General features: G+C 33.5%; 1 protein-coding gene across 1 annotated transcript in view; it reads right to left on the minus strand.

The window, feature by feature from the left end:
* Window positions 1-18,473, minus strand: part of Smp_150740 (putative asparagine-rich antigen) — a gene marked incomplete at both ends in the record, with an annotated part of 27,488 nt that extends 9,015 nt beyond the window's left edge. The window contains 5 exons of the mRNA XM_018793251.1: window positions 2,436-2,545; window positions 4,440-4,873; window positions 11,434-11,564; window positions 13,716-14,273; window positions 18,437-18,473. Coding sequence (XP_018647783.1) covers window positions 2,436-2,545; window positions 4,440-4,873; window positions 11,434-11,564; window positions 13,716-14,273; window positions 18,437-18,473 — 1,270 coding nt within the window. The remainder of the gene's footprint in view (window positions 1-2,435; window positions 2,546-4,439; window positions 4,874-11,433; window positions 11,565-13,715; window positions 14,274-18,436) is intronic.
* Between the last annotated feature and the right edge of the window lie 1,184 nt (window positions 18,474-19,657).

A 19,657-nucleotide genomic window follows, 5' to 3' on the forward strand; every position in this document is an offset into this window, starting at 1 on the left:
AAGCCCTGAAGTCAGACATTGAAATAACTGCAAATATGCTTCACCTTCTATTCAAGAAGATTTGGGAAGAGGAGCAAGTGCCAATGGACTGGAAAGAAGGATATCTCATCAAGATACCAAAGAAAGGAGATCTGAGCAAATGTGAGAACTACAGAGGCATCAGTTTGTTATCAGTACCAGGAAAAGTTTTCAACAGAGTGCTGCTGAATCGGATGAAAGACGCAGTAGACGCCGAACTTCGGGATCATCAGGCTGGATTCCGTAAGGATAGGTCGTGCACAGACCAGATTGCGACACTACGGATCATCGTTGAACAATCAGTTGGGTGGAACTCATCACTATACGTCAACTTCATTGACTATGAGAAGGCGTTTGACAGCGCGGATAGGAGAACATTATGGAAACTTCTTTGACACTATGGAGTTCCTGAAAAAATTGTCAACATTATCCAAAACTCATACGATGGACTACAGTGCAAAGTGGTGCATGGAGGACAGCTGACAGATGCATTTCCAGTAAGGACCGGAGTCAGACAAGGCTGTCTACTCTCCCCATTCCTCTTCCTTCTAGTGATTGACTGGATTGTGAAGAATTCAACATCTGAAGGGAAATACGGAATACAATGGACAGCTCAGAATCAATTAGATGATTTGGACTTCGCAGATGACTTAGCCCTCCTCTCTCATACACACGAACAAATGCAGATGAAGACAGCAAATGTGGCAGCAGCCTCCGCATCGATAGGCCTCCACATTCACAAAGAAAAAAGCAAGATTCTCAAATGCAACACGGAGAACACCAACCCAATCACACTTGATGGCGAAACTCTGGAAGAGATGGAAACATTCAAGTACCTGGGAAGCATCGTTGATAAACAAGGAGGATTGGATGCAAATGTAAAGGCGAGGATCGGCAAAGCAAGAACAGCATTTCTACAGTTGAAGAACATATGGAACTCAAAACAACTCTCAACCAATTTCAAGGTCAGAATCTTTAATACGAACGTCAAGACAGTCCTACTGTACGGAGCTGAAACGTGGAGAACTACTACGGCCATCATCAGGAAGGTACAAGTATTTATAAACAGTTGTCTACGCAAAATACTCAACATCCATTGGCCGGATACTATCAGCAACAGCGTTTTATGGGAGAGGACAAACCAGCTTCCAGCTGAAGAGGAAATTAGGAAAAGACGTTGGAAGTGGATCGGACATATATTAAGGAAATCACCAATATGCATCACGACTCAATCCCTAACTTGGAATCCGGAAGGGAAGCGGAAAAGAGGAAGGCCAAAGAACACACTATGCCGGGAAATAGAAGCCGATATGAAAAGGATGAATAGCAACTGGAAAGAACTGGAATGGAAGGCTCAGGACAGAGTTGGATGGAGAATGCTGGTGAGCGGCCTATGCTCCTCCACGAAGGGTAACAGGCGTAAGTAAGTAAGTAAGTATATCTGTTGATATTATCCGGTCTTATTATCACAATGTACAGGAACATTAAGAACTTACTGTCGACTCAAAGTGTAGTATTTAACCTAATGATCAAATAGAATGTTACATTCTGGAGATGTATTCAATTATTTCAATAAATTTTCATAAGAGATATTTCTAATAATGGATTGAATAGCATTCCATTTTGTTAAAACGTAAGTAAAATCAGATCACATAACAATAACTATGGGTGTTATACTTAAGGGCGATCACATGCTGTCATTAGTTAAGATTAGGAAGTAAGGTTGTATTTGAGAGCATTCAATATTCAACAAATATAAAGTCAGTTAATATGATTTGTAATCTTGTAATCTTAGTTGTCTTGACTACTTGTCCACCATTAATATCAGAATAATTTAATGTTTCAGTTGAAAACTGATTACTTTTATGTTTGAATCTGTTGTTATTAGATTTACAACGAATAATTCTGGTATAATTCAACTATCAAAATTACTATTATATCCACAAAACCCCTTCTGATATTAATCAACATATGCTTACTAGTGACTGGATTCAAGAGGTATTTCATGGAGTTCTAGTGAGAAGCAGTAACAAGTGGAGTTCAACCAGGTCTTTTGTGAGATAGTAACTCACCGAAGACAATGGTGAACGGTTGCTCAATTTCGTGGATCGGTTGGAGTTAGACTTTAACACCGTTGGATGCCGGCCATCTCAGTGGTCTAGTGGTTAAGCGTTCGCGCGCGAGACTGATAGGTCCTGGGTTCAAATATCGTGAGGCGGGACCGTGGATGCGCGCTGCTGAGGAGTCCTATACTAAGATGAAATGGCCGTCCAGTGCTTCCAGGATTTCCATGATGATCTAGCTTCAATTGACTCATAATCTAAACTATTAAAATAATTCATTATTGTGAATTATGATTAAATTTCAATAATGAAGTATTATTAATTTTCAATTTCGATAATAAGAATGAAACCTACTTCTAGTAAAAATAGTGATAACATTTTGTAGATCATCAGGATGAATAAATTCAAGATAAGAATAATCAACTATATCACTTTGATCTTCAATATCAAAACAGTCTGTGTAACTGCAAAATTAATCAAGTATATTAGAAAAAAAATTATAAACAAGCTGTTTGAATACAAGAAGGTAAGTAAAGACAATAGAAAAATTTCAACTATTTGGTTAGTGATTTACTGATTAATTGGATGAATCACTCCATCATTATAGTTATTTCATTTAGCTAGAAGTTTACATCCTCTAATTTAAACGTGCGATTTCGAAGGATCTAACCGTTAAGTGCGCTTCATGATATCTGAAGGTCTTGGGTTCGGTCCCTGTATGATACTAAAGCGACTGTGGTTTCTATTTTTGCTCCATACGATAGATTTTAAAGGTCAATTACAAACATTAAAAAAAATAGTTATTGGCCCAAGTGTTATCGTAATATGTCCTCAATATTATTAGATGCACAGATTTTTCGCACAAATATATAAAGATATAGCATGCTGAGATACGAACTATCTCTAACTGTAATCACATTCGAGCCCGAATCCAAATTACATGTAGTATGATTGCTAAACCTCATTATTATTAAAACGTCAATCATTTCACAAATAAGTGGCCTTTATATTCATCTTAAAACACAAATCACTGATCATACCATTTTAAGATTGATAATATTATAAGGCAACCGGCTTAAAGAGTACGAAGGAGGAAACTGTGAAAAACTGTTCATAAATGTAAGGACAGCTGTGAATGATAAATTTAAACAACAGTTGTTTTAGTTTTACTCTCGATCTACAGTTGAATTTTGAATACACACTGTTGAGGATTAAAATTACTTGGATGAAATGGCTGGGCACTGTTTCATAAATTTTAATGGTTGTCTAACTAAGACCAAACCGTGATGTAGACTATAAAACTCAGCAATCTTCAGAAACTCTTGTGGTAATACATATATGTATCAAATAGTAATCAATTTTCGAAGAGTTTTTATTTTAAAAACAGATTCACAATCAACACAAATATAGTAGGATAACTGAACATTGGAAGATGTACAACAACTGATTGACCAATGGAATTTGATTAATATCATGTGACTATTATGAATGTCTGCTATCTTCATGAAAACGAGAACACGTTTATGATTTAAACACTGAGCCACGATATTTGCGTGAAAATAATGATATTACTTAGTTTCCGAAAGGTGGACAGGGATTTTAAGTAAGCGATCGATTGGTTTAAAACGTAGTGTGTTAACGTAACGACTATGCAACGGCTTCACATAGATTTTCTATATGAAGAAAAAACGGAGTGTTATTAGAAAGTAGTGAGTGGGCAGTCAGTCAGCTACAACCTAGGACCAGGCACATGTATGCATCGGTTCAAGCTGCCACACCTCATCGGCACAACATGATGAACACCAAAGTCATAGAAGTAGTCACTTCAATGGTAGTAATACATAAAAGAAAGATTATGTATAAGGATATAATACAGAAAGAAAGAACTGGTTCATAGGAAGAAAGGTGTAAAACAGTTTTAATCACGCAGTTTGGGGAAAGACAAAGAGAGTACAGACTCTGAGTGGGCAATGGATTTAATCTATGTTTTACGTTAGGCAGTTATTCACCAGTGGCATAGGGAAATAGTTACGCAGTATCGCCAATCGATTAAACTTAGGAGTGTAAACTGTTACATCCCGATTCAACAATATGAAGGTTGAGTTATCTCTGAGAGATCTTAAGGTTCACCGTCCGATTCCTAGTAGAGATGTGGATAGGAAATTCTGAGGGATCTCACAATTAGATAAAAAAAACAAGCTGTTTATGTGCTTCTTTATTTTCAATGGTTGTTAGTTCGAAATCTTAATAACAATCAACGATCTTCGTAAACCCCTTGTACTAACAATATTATTTTCATTATTTACTGAATACAGTACAGTCAGAAAATTTTGATGAATCATTTCAAAAATCACTTACTTTCCTTGAACCATTTTTATTGTTAAAGCACAATTTAAATATGTATGACACTGGAAAGATTTTGATTTTATACATTCCTTTTTTTGTTCAAGTGAAGGAATTTTCATTGACGTCGATCCATTTAATAATGATGATGATGTCGTATCGATATCGGATAGTTCCATTAATGATTCTTCTGACTGCATAATATTGATGTTATTATGTAACTCAAAAGAAATTGATGAATCCTGTTTATCATTAGTAGCTGACTTTTGTAAATCTTCAAGTATATGGATAGATGGATCTAGGAGATTATTTTGATTTACTTCTCCATTAATGTTGTTATCGTTACTATCATTACTAATAGTGTTATTATGATTATATTCAGTATCGTTGATTATGGAATTCACACGATTTGTTAAATCTTCAAATGATGAAATTTTATTACATACAGGCTGTAAAAGACATAAATACAATCCAGTAGACAAGGTTGAACTGAGCTCATTATAACCATCACATGAATTACATGGATTATTAATTGTGGAAGAAGGGTTGGAATTACCCCATGAAGACTCAAAAGTTAAAGAATCTGGAGAAAATGCATCCTTCATTAATATATCCAATAATTCATTATTTAACAGGGATTTATCATCATAATCATCATTATCACCATTGATATAGTTACTATCATCGGTGGAAATATTATTTACATCACATTCATGTAATGAATTCAAAATTTCACTCAATCCAGTTGAATTGTCAGTAAATATATTGATCATTGATTTGCTCCAACAGTAACATATCTGTAGTATATTCAAAATACAACTGATTAATTCAGTGATGTTTATTTGAGAATAATTTAATGAAAAATGCATCAGATCAAGATATTTTTTCTCCAAAACGGTTTTTCTAAATTGAATTATTAATGATAATTTTCAAGGTCAACATATACTCATTAGTGACTGGCTCCATGAAGTATTTCCTGGAGTTCTGATGAGAAGCAGTGACCAGTGGAGTTCAACCAGGTCTGTTGTGAGATAACAACTCACTGAAGACATTGGTGGACGGTTGCTCAATTTCGTGGATTGTATGGTGTTAAAAATTAACACCATCGGATGCCGAGCGGCTCAGTGGTCTGGGGTTAAGGGCCCGCGCGCGAGACTGATAGGTTCTGGGATCGAATCTCGTGAGGTGGGATTGTGGATGGGCGCTACTGAGGAGTCCTATACTGGGACGAAATGGCCGTTCAGTATTTCCAGGTTTTCCATGGTGGTCTAGTTTCAATTGACTCATGAACTTGACAATTAGAATCTTATTATTTTATAATTTTTCTTGAACCGAATCTCATATACAAAATAAAAGTAATTAATGGAATCTCCTAGTATGTATATTTAATAAACTGGGTACATTGATGGTCTAAATGTTTGATATAATGTAGTATTGTCAGTTTGCACTGATCAAGAGTTAAAAACAAATAAAAACACTGTTATATCTCGTGGAGAATTATGAGGACTATTTATGGACCAATGTGGTGTGTTTATTTCCTATTGTTTATTTGTTAACTAACTAAACTATTCATTCTCGCGTCCCTCTTATTATAAGCTTTGTTTTGACCTATGAACTATCACTATACAACTTACCATTCTTGAGTTATCCCTAGTCTATTGATTACTGTTCCCCTATTCACAGCCACATTTGGCCAAATATTGTACAAATATTATTTTCTAATTTATGGCACGATGTGGTCTGTTTGTTTGGTATATAAACCCAGTATGTTTGAGAATAATGATTCATATTGCAGAGGCTGTCATTGGTGTTCTTGACTTAACTGTCTGGGCTAGGCAGAAGGCAGGACTGATTAGTACTCAAGACTGCTCATACGGCTTTTTGTGTATCATAGCTCTGATCGATAAATCACTGTTCTCTGATAGGCGGTCTTATCACTCACATATGAACACGTCACGTATGCACTCACACGATATAACAAACACATTAAGTTCATGTTGCTTTTCATTGATTCTTTATAGTAATTGTATAGCTGATTAGTGATTAGTTTCATGATAGACTCCTCAAAACGAAAGTGATAAACAGAAAATCTTATTTTCTACTCATTGGGATATTACAAATATATTAATTTATTTATAACAATCTACCCAATGCTCGATTTATTCAAAATTATCAAATCAAAACTTGATAATGATATCTAGAAAGTGATAAACGTTTACTTGTAAAGTCAGGTAAGTCAATAGTGAGATAGTTATGCCTATTGATAACTTTAGGTGGATATTGAAACATATCGTTGAATAATTAAAGTTATAAAGTCTCAATGTAATTGGGGAGTAATCTTTCTGATGCTCGAGCTGACTGTGGGGTTCTACCTTTCTACTGCTAGGAAGTAGTGATGTAAGGAAATGGTAGAACTCTAATGTATATTCCCAATGTGTGTTTACTAGACAATTACTTTATGATATTTTTTGTTTAATTCCAAAAGTATACTAACCTTTCATCTACTAATTATTTCTTTATCTCTTATTATCTGTTATTTATGTTAAGTCAATGATAGATGCATTATTCAGCCTCATATAAACAATGATCTAATTATGTACTTACTGTAATTTATTATGTTTGCTTTGTTATGGTCTGTTATTTTGGATTCATAACCAAGTACATTTAAGGGTTTAAGTATTTATATATTATGAACTAAGGTATTTGTAACGAGTACCACTCGTTGATCTTTCCAGTTTATAAAAAATGGTAGTAGTCCTCTTCTCAAACTGATTTAGTATTCTAAAGTCCATGATTGCCTAACATCTACATGAAATAAATGGATAGTAAAATCTGATTAAACTAGAAAGGTTGAAAGGCTGATTGAACGTTAATTACCTTAATATTAGGTCTTTTCATAGTTCTTCAACATGAATTTATTTTTTAGAATTATAGTGTTCCTTTTAAATTTCTTTACTAGTTTATACTGTACTACTCTTTAACTTTTGTTCCTATGATCCAATAATAATCCATCAATCTGAAACTTTTAACTGAACTTAAATCAATATGCAAACTGATAAGTCTTGTTAATTGAACGCTATACTCTGATCCTAAGATAGTCTCGTAACACACCCCCCAAGCTAAATCTGCACAGCGAATTGAACACGAAAGAAAAGGCGCAAAATATGCGAGAAGCACTTTACTCCAAACGTTCATTCATGTACACAAAATGTAGGGTTTTATCGTATTTTAGAAGTCCTTGGGTTTTCCTGAAAATTCTGGAATGCTACTAAACATAGTAGTAGTGTAGTAATCAGACAATCAGAAACTCTACATATGACTTTTCACTTTCGTTATGTTTCTAGCAAAACTTCTAATCAACTCTGATTAGATAAAATGCTTCTTAATGTTTCTTGAGCCTTTCTTATCTATTCAGAGAAAATTTCGGGATCGCCCCAACACAAGCAAGTAGCTTACCGAGAATTACACAACTTCTCATGAAATTATTCAACTTTCATTTTAGTCACATGTCGGAGTATTTTCAACTATATAGATAAACATTTTTCAACAGTTTTATTATCGATACTTTAGTCAAACCTTCTTGTCTAACTGTAGTTATATAGTATGGGTAACAGTATAAAATTTTTCTATGAAGAAAACCGGCAATTCACTTAACACTAATCAGAGACTTGTACATCATTGGAAGTGGGCTCAGCAGTCGATAGGTTATGTGTTTACGAACGAGACCAAGAGCTGTGAGTTCAGTTTTTGATTGAAATGTCATGGATACTCACTTCTCAGTCCCATGGTAGGACGAAATGTACGTTCAGTGCTTCCAAGATTTTAATAAGATTATAATGTAATTGGATCATTAATCAAAAATCATACTTACAGAAGCTAAATTTAGAATGTACATTTAAATTTTGAGACATAATTAGGGAAACAACTACTACTCTTTTAATGTCTTTTTGACCAGATGAATTGAAATTGATGAATGTCGAATTTTGCACATTTTTATAAAACAAACTAGTTTATTACTTGCAGTAATTATATCAAGGTTATGCTTAAAGAAATCCTTGTGTTAAAAATTAACCTTGTTTATAACTTAAACAAGACCATTGTTAAGCAGATGAATACAATAGGTTTTACGATTTAGCAAGTTTTAACTTATCCTCATGTAAACACTAGAATCTCATCTTTGTATTCACCTACATAATCTTTTTCAGTAGATTATTCAAAGTAGGATCAACAGCGCATGTACAAAGCTCAACAGAATTAAAACAGATAAAAAAAGTTTCTTTTATTATTGAAAAAAAACCCACTTTCACTAACTAAATAAATAAATTTCAATAGCTGAGATCATGAGTCAATTGAAGCTAGACCACCACGGAAAACCTGGAAGCACTGGACGGTCGTTTCTTCCTCTTGTGGGACTCCTCAGCAGTGCGCATTCATGATCTAGAGGTTAAGGACTGATAGGTCCTGGGTTCGAATCTCGCGAAGCGGGATCGTGAATGCGCACTGCTAAAGAGTCCCACAATAGAACGAAACGGCCGTCTACTCCTTCCAGGTTTTCCATGGTGATCTAGTTTCAATTGACTCATGACTTCAACTATAAATAAGTGTATGTCAAAAAAGAAAAGAAAAATATAATTTTCAAATTGATTTACCAATTCATTATCATTATTATTTTGAGGGAATGATTTTTTATTCAATGGATCATAATCATTTATATCATCAGAATTACAATTATTATTATCAATAGTATTTCCAGGTATAAATCTATTTAATACTAATTTAGATGATATCAATGGTGTAGAAGAAGATTTTCGTATTGATTTATTGATAATGTTCATTTTATGATTGATTGAATGATCAGAATTGATTATTCTATGAGTTTTTGTAATGTTACCAATAAATCCATTTCTATTTATATCACTGACATTAGAAAATGTGGTACTATTATTATTATCCGACATCAAAGAAGAATTCAACACTGTCTCATCCAGTTTACTATTTTTTGATGTACACAATAAATGTTGATCATTGGGGTTTGATTTTAATAAAGTGATAAATTCAGGTAAAATAAACTCATTATCAGTAGTAGTAGTAGTAGTAGTAGTAGTAGTAGTAGTAGTAGTAGTATTAATGCATTCATTGTTACTATTATTCGAAGTGAGATTCATACAAGAAGCTTCATGATGAATAGGATAAAAGGAATGAGTAATTGGAGTTTTCATTGTTGTATTGAAGTGAGATGGTGAAATTAATGGAGAATACTGAGATTTAGATGATAATTTCGTTATAGTCTCTGTGGAATTTTCAGATGTTTCTGTCGGTTTTATTAGTTTATGCAAAGGAGCACCTAAAAGTTTTATCTGTTGAAAAAAAAGTAAACATTTTATTCGATAGAACACATTCGATGAGAAATACAACAAATTATTTTGTATAAGTACTTAGAAACCAGCTTAAGGGATAACATTGCAAAATAGAATTAGTTAGCCCATAGTTTATTTTAACAATAAGACTCTTCATGAGGATTGAATTCTCTTAGATTCCTACTATTACATCGTTTATAACTTTAATAAAAAACTCTAACAAGAAGAATTATTTAAACTCTGTCTGGGAGTTGAAGAATCTTCATTTACAAGAGTTATGACGCCTCACGAGGGAAGGCGAGATTTTTCAGAGGCCAGGAGATCAACGTCATTTCTGACAACCATAGTAACAATTTATATAGGTTAATTGAACCCCCGGACAATGTGGGAAACAGGAAAGACCAGTTGAGTAGCTGTGGAAATAAGAAAATACAACTGAGCGGTGCTCGGAATAAGTGGAACTCATTAGACACAAGCTGGACAAAAGAGATTAGATTCGGGAGAGATGCTGCTGTAGTCCGGTCATGAAGAAGAAAATGACTTGCACATACAAGGAGCTGCAGTGATGTTGTTCAGAGAAGCACAAAAAGCTCTTACAGGATGGAAATCTCATGGATTTAGGATCATTAAAGTATCTTTAAAATCAAAGAACTAGGAGATTACAGTGAATGATATTCAGTGTTATGTGCCAACCAATTATAAAAGCGAAGACGATAAAGATCAGTTCTATTAGAGGCTTCAGTTGATCATCAAACCGCATCACACAGCACTCCCTAACTTGGAATCCGAAAGGAAAAAAGAAAACAGGAATACCAAAGAGTATATCATGCTGGGAATCGGAGGCAGACATCGCAGGAATAAATAACACTTAGAAATAACTGGAATGGAGAGCCCAGGACACAGTTGGCTGGAGAATCCTGGTCGGTGGCTTATACTCTTCTGAGGGTAACAGACACAAGTAAGTAGGAAAGTAACGGACCTTAGTTAAACCGCTACTGGAAATCGAGGGTCCTTGAAAAGCTTTCCCGTTTTTAGTATGAGACTTCTCATCAGTGCTAGACCACGACTCCATCGAGGATCGTACCCAGAATCGTTAGTTTAGTAATTTGTGGCTAATCTTCATCTGAAAATTCAAGGACCAGTAGACAATCGGACGAGCAAACATCCTAATGACGTTGATGAAATGTGAAAAATCTTAAACAACTAGCTTCGAAAAGAGAAGGACCAATCTATAGTCATAAAGGCAAATCGTCGTTTACTAACTACTTTGGTTTCAAACTTAATAAACCTATTGGTACCTTCAATAAATCCATTAATCATGATAAAATCACATTCATTGTAGTTTTCTTGTTTTTTTATAACACAATTCGTTTATAGGGTCTACATCCTGATTAGATAATGAGTGATTAGACATTCCCTAGATCACAGTTAGAATCCCATAAGGTCATCAATATGAATTAGTTTGGCAACACCTCCAATTAAGAAATTAAGAGAATTATTCTTTTTTAAGCCAAAGATACAGAATCTAAATATTAAAGTGTACTTTACTATAACAATAAACTCAAATATAACATAACAGTATAAAATCTATATAATAATATAATATAAACTGAGAAAAAGAAAAGGAACTTAAATTAATAAACAGAACTTACCCATGACCAACCAATAGCTTTAGCTAAAGCTGGTGTTGCATAAGCGATTCTCATTTCTTTTGAATCAATTAACATACCATATACTGATTGACTATTTAAACTTAAATAAAGTTTTGCTTGTAATCTAAGGTCTACATTATTTTTCAAAAGTTGAATAAATGAACAAAGATAATAATAATCATTCATTTAATAAACTTATGTATTGATAAATCCATATACATAAATAATAAATTTCATGACAGTGAATTTAAACAATTACAAATCGATATCAGAAGGGGTTTTGTGGATATTATAGTAATTCCAATACTTGAGATCATGAGCCAATTGAAGCTAGATCATCATGGAAAACCTGGAACCTGGGACTCCTCATCAGTGTGCATCCACGATCCCGCCTCATGAGACTCGAACCCAGGACCAGGATCGCACTGCTTTGGAGTTACACAATAGAACGAAACGGACATCCAGTCCTTCCAGGTTTTCCTTGGTGGTCTAGCTTGAAATGACTCTTGATCTCAATTATTAAAATTACAACTCGACATTGAAAACTTTCTAGAAAAGCTTAATAAACAAGAGTTAATTGAGATATATTTGATAAGTTATATCTACAATAAACAAACATCTATTTTGTAGTACAATATAGTTTGAAGTAGCAGTGGAATTTCTTTATTTAAAGAAAAATAGTTGAGAGTAACTTGTTCTAATTACTCTACAAGTTCATGAAGCTATCGTTAATTTTCTATTATTGTATTAGGAAACCCATGCTTCCTGATTCAGATTTATGAAGTTATAGAAATGAATATTTGTAGTATCAATGTGAAATGAACTTCAACAATCTCCACAATCATATATTGGCAATAATTACTCGTTCATTAATGAATCGTTTCGTTAGGAAATTTTGGAGTTCTTGTGAGAAACCGTGATCAGTGAAGTTCATTCATGTCTAGTGTCAGAAAGGTACCCTCCGAAAACAATAGATGATGATCGTGCAGTATCATGGATTGATTTAATTTATACTAGTACTCTAGTGGATCACGGTTTAGTAATCTAGTGGATGTGTTCGAACAAAGGCCCTGACTTCGATTTTTGGTTGAGTTGTCACGAGTGCCCACTTCTGAGTCCTATGAAAGGAAAAAACGATCATCCAGTGCTTCAAGGTTTTCAGCAGTTGACTAACTGAGATTGGTTCATGATTTTGGTAAAATTATTCATTTAGTCTTTAGAAAATCTGTTATGCTACATGTATTGCACTACATTTTTACCATGGCGATATCAAGTTATTTCATTAAACTATGCTTCAAAATAACCATTTTCGTATACAGAATCAGTGACACGAAGTTAATAAACAGAACTTTCACTGATTTCATTCTTAAACCTATACAATCCAAATTAAACTCTATGTTCCATACACATAGTTCCTTTTATCATCTTGAAGAGAGCAAGAACAAAGATTCTGGCAGAATTTATTCACACCCTTGCTACACTATACTAATGTGTTTTCAAAATAACTTCCAACTAAACTCTTTCATGTAAGTAATTTAAACCCATTTTATGATTATGATTTTAAATATCACAAGTTGCAAGAAGCTGATGAGAATCAAACAAAATAAGATGAATTGATGCTATTCTGCTAGAATCTTTAAACTTTATGTTTTGATTATAATCTACAACGTGTTTTTTCCTAGCTTTATCATATATGATAACCAAAATATCAGTATAAAAACAACTTAAAAATCCAGTGTTATAGATATAATATAGAAGTTTCATTAGTTTGTCATTGAAATATACCTTCAAAGTTTTAATAAACAACATTATAATTTTATCCGGATGGGGGTTTGTGAACATTGTAGTGGATTGACTGAAGTTAGACATTAACACCGTTGGATGCCAGCTCAGAGGTCTAGAAGCTTAACGTTCGCATACAAGACCGAAGGTCCTGGATTCGAATCCCGCATGCGGGATCGTGGATACGCACTGCTGAGGAGTCCCACACTAGGAAGAAACGACCGTCCAGTGCTTCCAGGTTTTCCGTGGTGTTCTAGCTTTAATCGACTCATGAATTCAACGATTAAAAATTATAATTTTATGTTTTAACTAGATATCACTTCTATACATTTGAACATCACTTATATATGGAAAGACGATTACAGATTATACAGCTGGAAAATAATCTAGTAACTACTTTTATGGTTATACGTTTATCATTCAACAGAAATCAATACTTATATAGACCACTTGAGGTGAGATCATAAAGTCTTCTACTAACTATAACTAGTACAACTTACAGGAAGACAATTTGTTGAGAAGAAATAATGTATGTCCAGCAATACGAAGTACTCTAGCCTTTTCTAAATTAATAGCTGAAGGTATATTAGAAATTGTGGACGAAGATGTTTCTGTAGTTGTCGCTGTTGATGTTGTTGTTAAGAATCCTGTCATTGTGTTGGATACTGTCGAGTTAAAATAGGCAGTCTTCTTCTGTCCACGTCCAATTGTGCCTGGAGTAATCATATTATTGTTTTCTGATGGTTGATTTATTTGTTTTGTTCCATTGATCGAATTAGATGATTTTGAATTTTGTTGAATTAAATTTAATCCCAAAACATGAGAAGATATTGGTAGAGCATTTTGTATTAGCATTAAACTTTGACCTTCACGATTACGTCTGATTTGTGCAGCTAAACGAGACCTTTCTTTTCTTTGATCAACACGTTTTTCACTCAATTCATCATTTATTGATTTTGTTTGCTCTAAGGACGAAGACAATACCAAACAAGGGGATAATGTCACAGAATGTGACACTTTACTTCGATGTTTACGTTCTCTTTTTTTTCTCATAATATCTGTAAAGTATAGAGAAATATAATTATAAGAATTAATAGGAAACTTGTTTCTAGTGTGGTTACTTTTTGAAATGTTCATATTTCTACATGTTATAATCAAATATAGGCATGTGTCTTTAAAAAAGTCTCTTTAAATTGATTTAAGTAATTTGCACTTTCTAGTATTTAGTTAGGGATAAACTATTGATTCATAGATCCCATGAGATTACATGAGGACATCAATTAACACTGACAAAATCGAGTTTTGGTATTTGGTATGTGTTGGGGCGATCCTGAAAATTTCTCTCAATAGGCAAGTAAGGCTCAGGAAACATTACGAAGCATTTTATCTAATCAGAGTTGATTAGAAGTTTTGCTAGAAACATCACGAAAGTGAAAAGTCATATGTAGAGTTTCTGGTTGTCTGATTACTACACTACTATTATGTTTAGTAGCATTCCAGAATTTTCAGGAAAACCCAAGGACTTCTAAAATACGATAAAACCCTATATTTTCTGTACATGAATGAACGTTTGGAGTAAAGTGCTTCTCGCATATTTTGCGCCTTTTCTTTCGTGTTCAATTCGCTGTGCAGATTTAGCTTGGGGGGGGTGTTACGAGACTATCTTAGGATCAGAGTATAGCGTTCAATTAACAAGACTTATCAGTATGCTGTCCTAAATATTAAGCAAAAGAATGAAGTCTTAAAGTTCAATCCAAATTCTATTGGTTGGTTAGTGACTTGAAATGACATAAGTCTTGTAAACGTTTGAATGTTTTAAATGATAATGTGATATACCAAACATTCTCTATGTTGTATGTTAATCTGCTAAAAGAAGTAAGCTTTTCTTGTCGTTTATTTTGTCTTCATATGTCTTGTCAATTTCAAACTAACTCTATGAATTGGGTCTTTTTTATAAAACCAGTCATAAATCAAATTATTGATGATAATTGATCACGCTATTACATAATCATAAACAAACTACAATTCTCCGTTATAACAGAAAGCGAAATATAACTAACTTGAAATAGAACCAATATTATGCCCTTATAAATTACTAAGCAGACTTAAAATGAGAACATAGTTTGATAATATATACTGCAGAGATAACTGGAATACACCTGATAAAATAACTGCACAAACAAATCAATGAGTAATTGTTTAAAAACGAAAGCTATTCATAAAATACAGTCTACTTTTTGTATAGTCACTTTACAAGTGACTAATTTTTCAAAATCAACCTTCCGTGACATTACAGCCACTGGAATTCTTCAAAATCATATTTATAATTTCATTAATTAAACAAGATAGTTTATGTCATGAAATGATATCATCTGGTGAATTAAAAAAAACCCGAGGGAACACTGAATAGTTTAATCTTAGTATTGAATATCTCCAAGGTGCATCCGCATGTTATTACATAACACCAAGTTCAGAATCTTCAGCGCTTTCTATCCAAGACAAAACGGTCATTAAATCCTTCCTATGCTTCAAATTCTGTTCAACTGATATCAGTTCATAAGAAAAAGAGATTGATAAATGCGAAAGAGTAATACTATACCATCAAAGATAAATCAATTATGTGATTATCCTTTTTTAAAAACAAACATTGTGTTATATTTGTATATCACAGTTTAAAAAAAACAGAGTATGTTGCGTAGACAATTGTTTATAAATACTTGTACCTTCTGGACGATGGAAGTAGTAGTTCTCCACATTTCAGCTCCGTACAGTAGGACTATCTTGACGTTCGTATTGAAGATTCTCACTTTGAAATTAGTTGACAGTTGTTTTGAGTTCCATATGTACTTCAATTGTAGGAATGCGGTCCTTGCTTTGCCAATCCTTGCCTTTACATCTGGATCGTATCCTCTTTGTTCATCGATGATGTTTCCCAGGTACGTGAATGTTTCTACATCTTCCAGAGTTTCTCCATCAAGTGTGACTGTGTTGATGTTCTCCATGTTGTATTTGAGAATCTTGCTTTTATCCCTTGTGTATGTTGAGGCCTACTGATGCAGAGGCTGATGCTACACTAGTTGCCTTCATCTGCACCTGTTAGCGTGTATGGGATAGAAGGACCAGGTCATCTGTGAAGTCCAAATTTTCTAATTGATTCTGAGATGTCCTTTGTATTCCTATCATCCCCTCAGATGCCGAGGTTTTCATAATTCAGTAAATCAGCAGAAAGAGGAAGGAGAAGAGATGACAGCCTTGTCTGACTCCGGTCCTTACTGGAAATGCATCTGTCAGCTGTCCTCCGTGCACCACTTTGCACTGTAGTCCGTCGTATAAGTTCTGGATAATGTTGATAATCTTCTCTGGAGCTCCATAGTGTCGAAGAAGTTTCCATAATGTTTGTATAAACTGTTAGATATTTCGTATATTCTTACATTCAGTACAATTCATTTACTTGTGTTCAGTCGTTTCATTATCTTACACCTAACTACTGAATAACGTTTTGAATAAACCTGAGATTTCTCATTCGTCAATTATAATCAAAACTATTAGTTATTAAATCGGATGGAATGATAGAATTTCGATAAGTGAATGTAAATTTAAGCAGTGATATATTTGAGCAATATATGTTTGTCTTTGTAATTTGATACGCAGTAAAAAGTGATGTAAATGAAGTAAATTCAAAAAAAAATATTCACTTGATGAGAAGAACCTGACATTACTTGAGAAATCGATTTCCTTACCATATGAAATTATGAAGTTTCGCTAACTTACGTTTAAATAGGCAACTACAAATGGAGAGAGCAATGATCAGATCAAGTATTTCATACTTACAGTCTAAACAAAAGTATATTTTCGAAGACCAGTTGTACACTTGATTTTATGATTTCTTAATTTCTGGAATTAATATACTCAACTTAAGATGAAAATATAACTATTATGAGATTTACTTTAGGAGGTGAAAACTACTTAAACTAATTTCAACAATGTATGAACTTGCTTTGTAGTCCATAAAAGTTCCAAGCGTCTTGCATAGTTGTTCTGATCAAACAAAATCTCAAGGTTGTGGATATCCATGTGTTAATGAACAGAAGTCCTATTTCCCCTTGAGAACTCCAGTAATAAAACATTCATAAAAACAAAATCAATTTATGAAGCTGAATTTAAAACTGATAGGTGTTTGTTGTGTGGTTAATTGCATTTTCTGAACGCATGTTCATTTTCTACTATTAAATGTTTTTAATGTTGTCAGGTTCGTCATATTGAGTTTATTTGTCATGCTACTGTTAATATTACTGCATATGGTAATAAATGTAGCCATCTATACACCGATTGTCAATGATATGGCGAGTAACAGCTTTATCAAGTGGAATGTGAACGACATATAAAATTGTTTTCTTCACATATTAGAAAAGGTTTACAGATTCTTAGTCGTATAATACTGTAAATATGCGTTCATACAGTAACGCGCGAGTCCTAAATCGGACGAAACGCGCGTCCTGGACTCCACTCCTAGCCACTATACATCATTGCTTATAATGCTTGTGACTTCAGGCAATATCGAGGCAATCCGTACAGGATGCACATGTGCCAACAAGAGATTGATCAATTGAAGTCCTAAACATCAATGGGAAGATTCAAACAAACAATACCCAGTGAGTTTAAACTAATTATTTCAAATAACTAACCATATCTCACAAATAATCAGTAGGGGTTTTGTGGAGATTTCAGTATTTTTCATGGTTGAAATCATGAGTCCATTGAAGCTAGACCACCATAAAAAACCTGGAATCACTGGATGGCCGTTTCATCCTGTTATGGGACTCCTAAGCAGTGCACATCCACGATCCCGCCTCATGAAATTCGAACCCAGGACCTACCAGTCTCGCGCCAGAGCACTTAACCACTAGATCACTGAGCCGGCATCCGATGGTGTTAATGGATGAGCACTGCTTAAGAGTCCCGAAATAGGACGAAACGACCGTCTAGTGCTTCCAGGTTTTCTATGGTGATCTAGCTTTAATTGACTCATGATTTCAACTATGAAAAATACTCACAAATAATTTTAATCATCACAACCTATTGGAGATATAATCAGATTTCACTTGAAGAGTAACATATATTTCTAAAATTATAGTAACTAAGGTAATAAAAGAAAAAAAATATTTTTTAACACAACTAATCAATATTCTGATTACATAAATTAAAAAATCAGTTGCCTTACTTGTTCTAGAAGTATTCTGTACAGATTGTAATTTCATTGTTATATATGCAGTTATGATAAGTAATAAGATTGAAGTTAAATAATAATTTACAAACTAGAAATTATGTACAAAATTTTATTGAATAATCATTTGAAATGGTTGGAATATATCTCCGACTAAAACAAAAAAGAAGAAAAAAGAAAAAAAGAAAAATATTTATGATACAAAAATATGATAATGGTATAAAATGTATGAAAGTGTTATATCCCGTGGAGAAATATGAATGGTAAGTCTGAGGACTATTTACGGACCAATATGATGCGTATAATTCCTATTGTATAATTGCTAAGTAACTAAACTGTTTATATTCATGTTCCTTTTATTATGAGCTTTATTTTGACCTATGAACTATTACTGTACGATTTACCATTCTTGAGTTATCCCTAGTCCATTATTTACTGTTCTCCCTATTCACAGCCATATTTGGCTAAATCTTGTACAAATGTTATTTTCTATTTTATTGGTACGATGTGGTCAGTTTGATTGGTTTATAAACCCAATATGTTTGTGAATAATGATTCATATTGCAGAGGCTGTTATTTATGTTCTGGACTTAACTGGCTAGGCTAGGCAGATAACAGGACTGATAAGTACTCAAGACTGCTCACACGGCTTTTGTGTATCACTGGTCCGATCAATAATTCACTCCTCTCTCATTAGCGGGAATCAGCACGTTCATATATTAAACAGGGCACTCACTCACTCACCCACACAATATAACAGATAGTTTATTATAGAAAGTTATTATAGTTTATTATATATATATATATATATATATATATATATATATATATATATATATATATATATATAATAACATAGTTTTAACTATAAGCCCCCTCCGGTGGCCACTGCCGGTTCCAAGCCCGGATAAAGGAATAGGGTTAGGCATATGGTTAGCGACCCCATCCCGTAGAAAACCAACTCGCTAAAAAATACGCTAACCACTTTAAGAATAGTAATAAAAATATTTTGTATATTATTATATGAATGTTTTGAAGTATTAAAATTTTGATTTAAAATAGTGAAGTTTCATTTAAATATGTTCCTTTTTCTTTTTGAAAGTGAAGTTAAGCTTTGATAACTATGGAGTTACTCTATAATTAATGATAATAATTCACAAGGGGTTTTCATGGATATTATAGTAGTCTTAATAGTTGAGATCATGAGTCAAGTGAATT

The sequence above is a fragment of the Schistosoma mansoni genome, chromosome 1 (assembly GCF_000237925.1).
Source record: "Schistosoma mansoni strain Puerto Rico chromosome 1, complete genome".
Classification (NCBI taxonomy): Eukaryota; Metazoa; Platyhelminthes; class Trematoda; order Strigeidida; family Schistosomatidae; genus Schistosoma; species Schistosoma mansoni.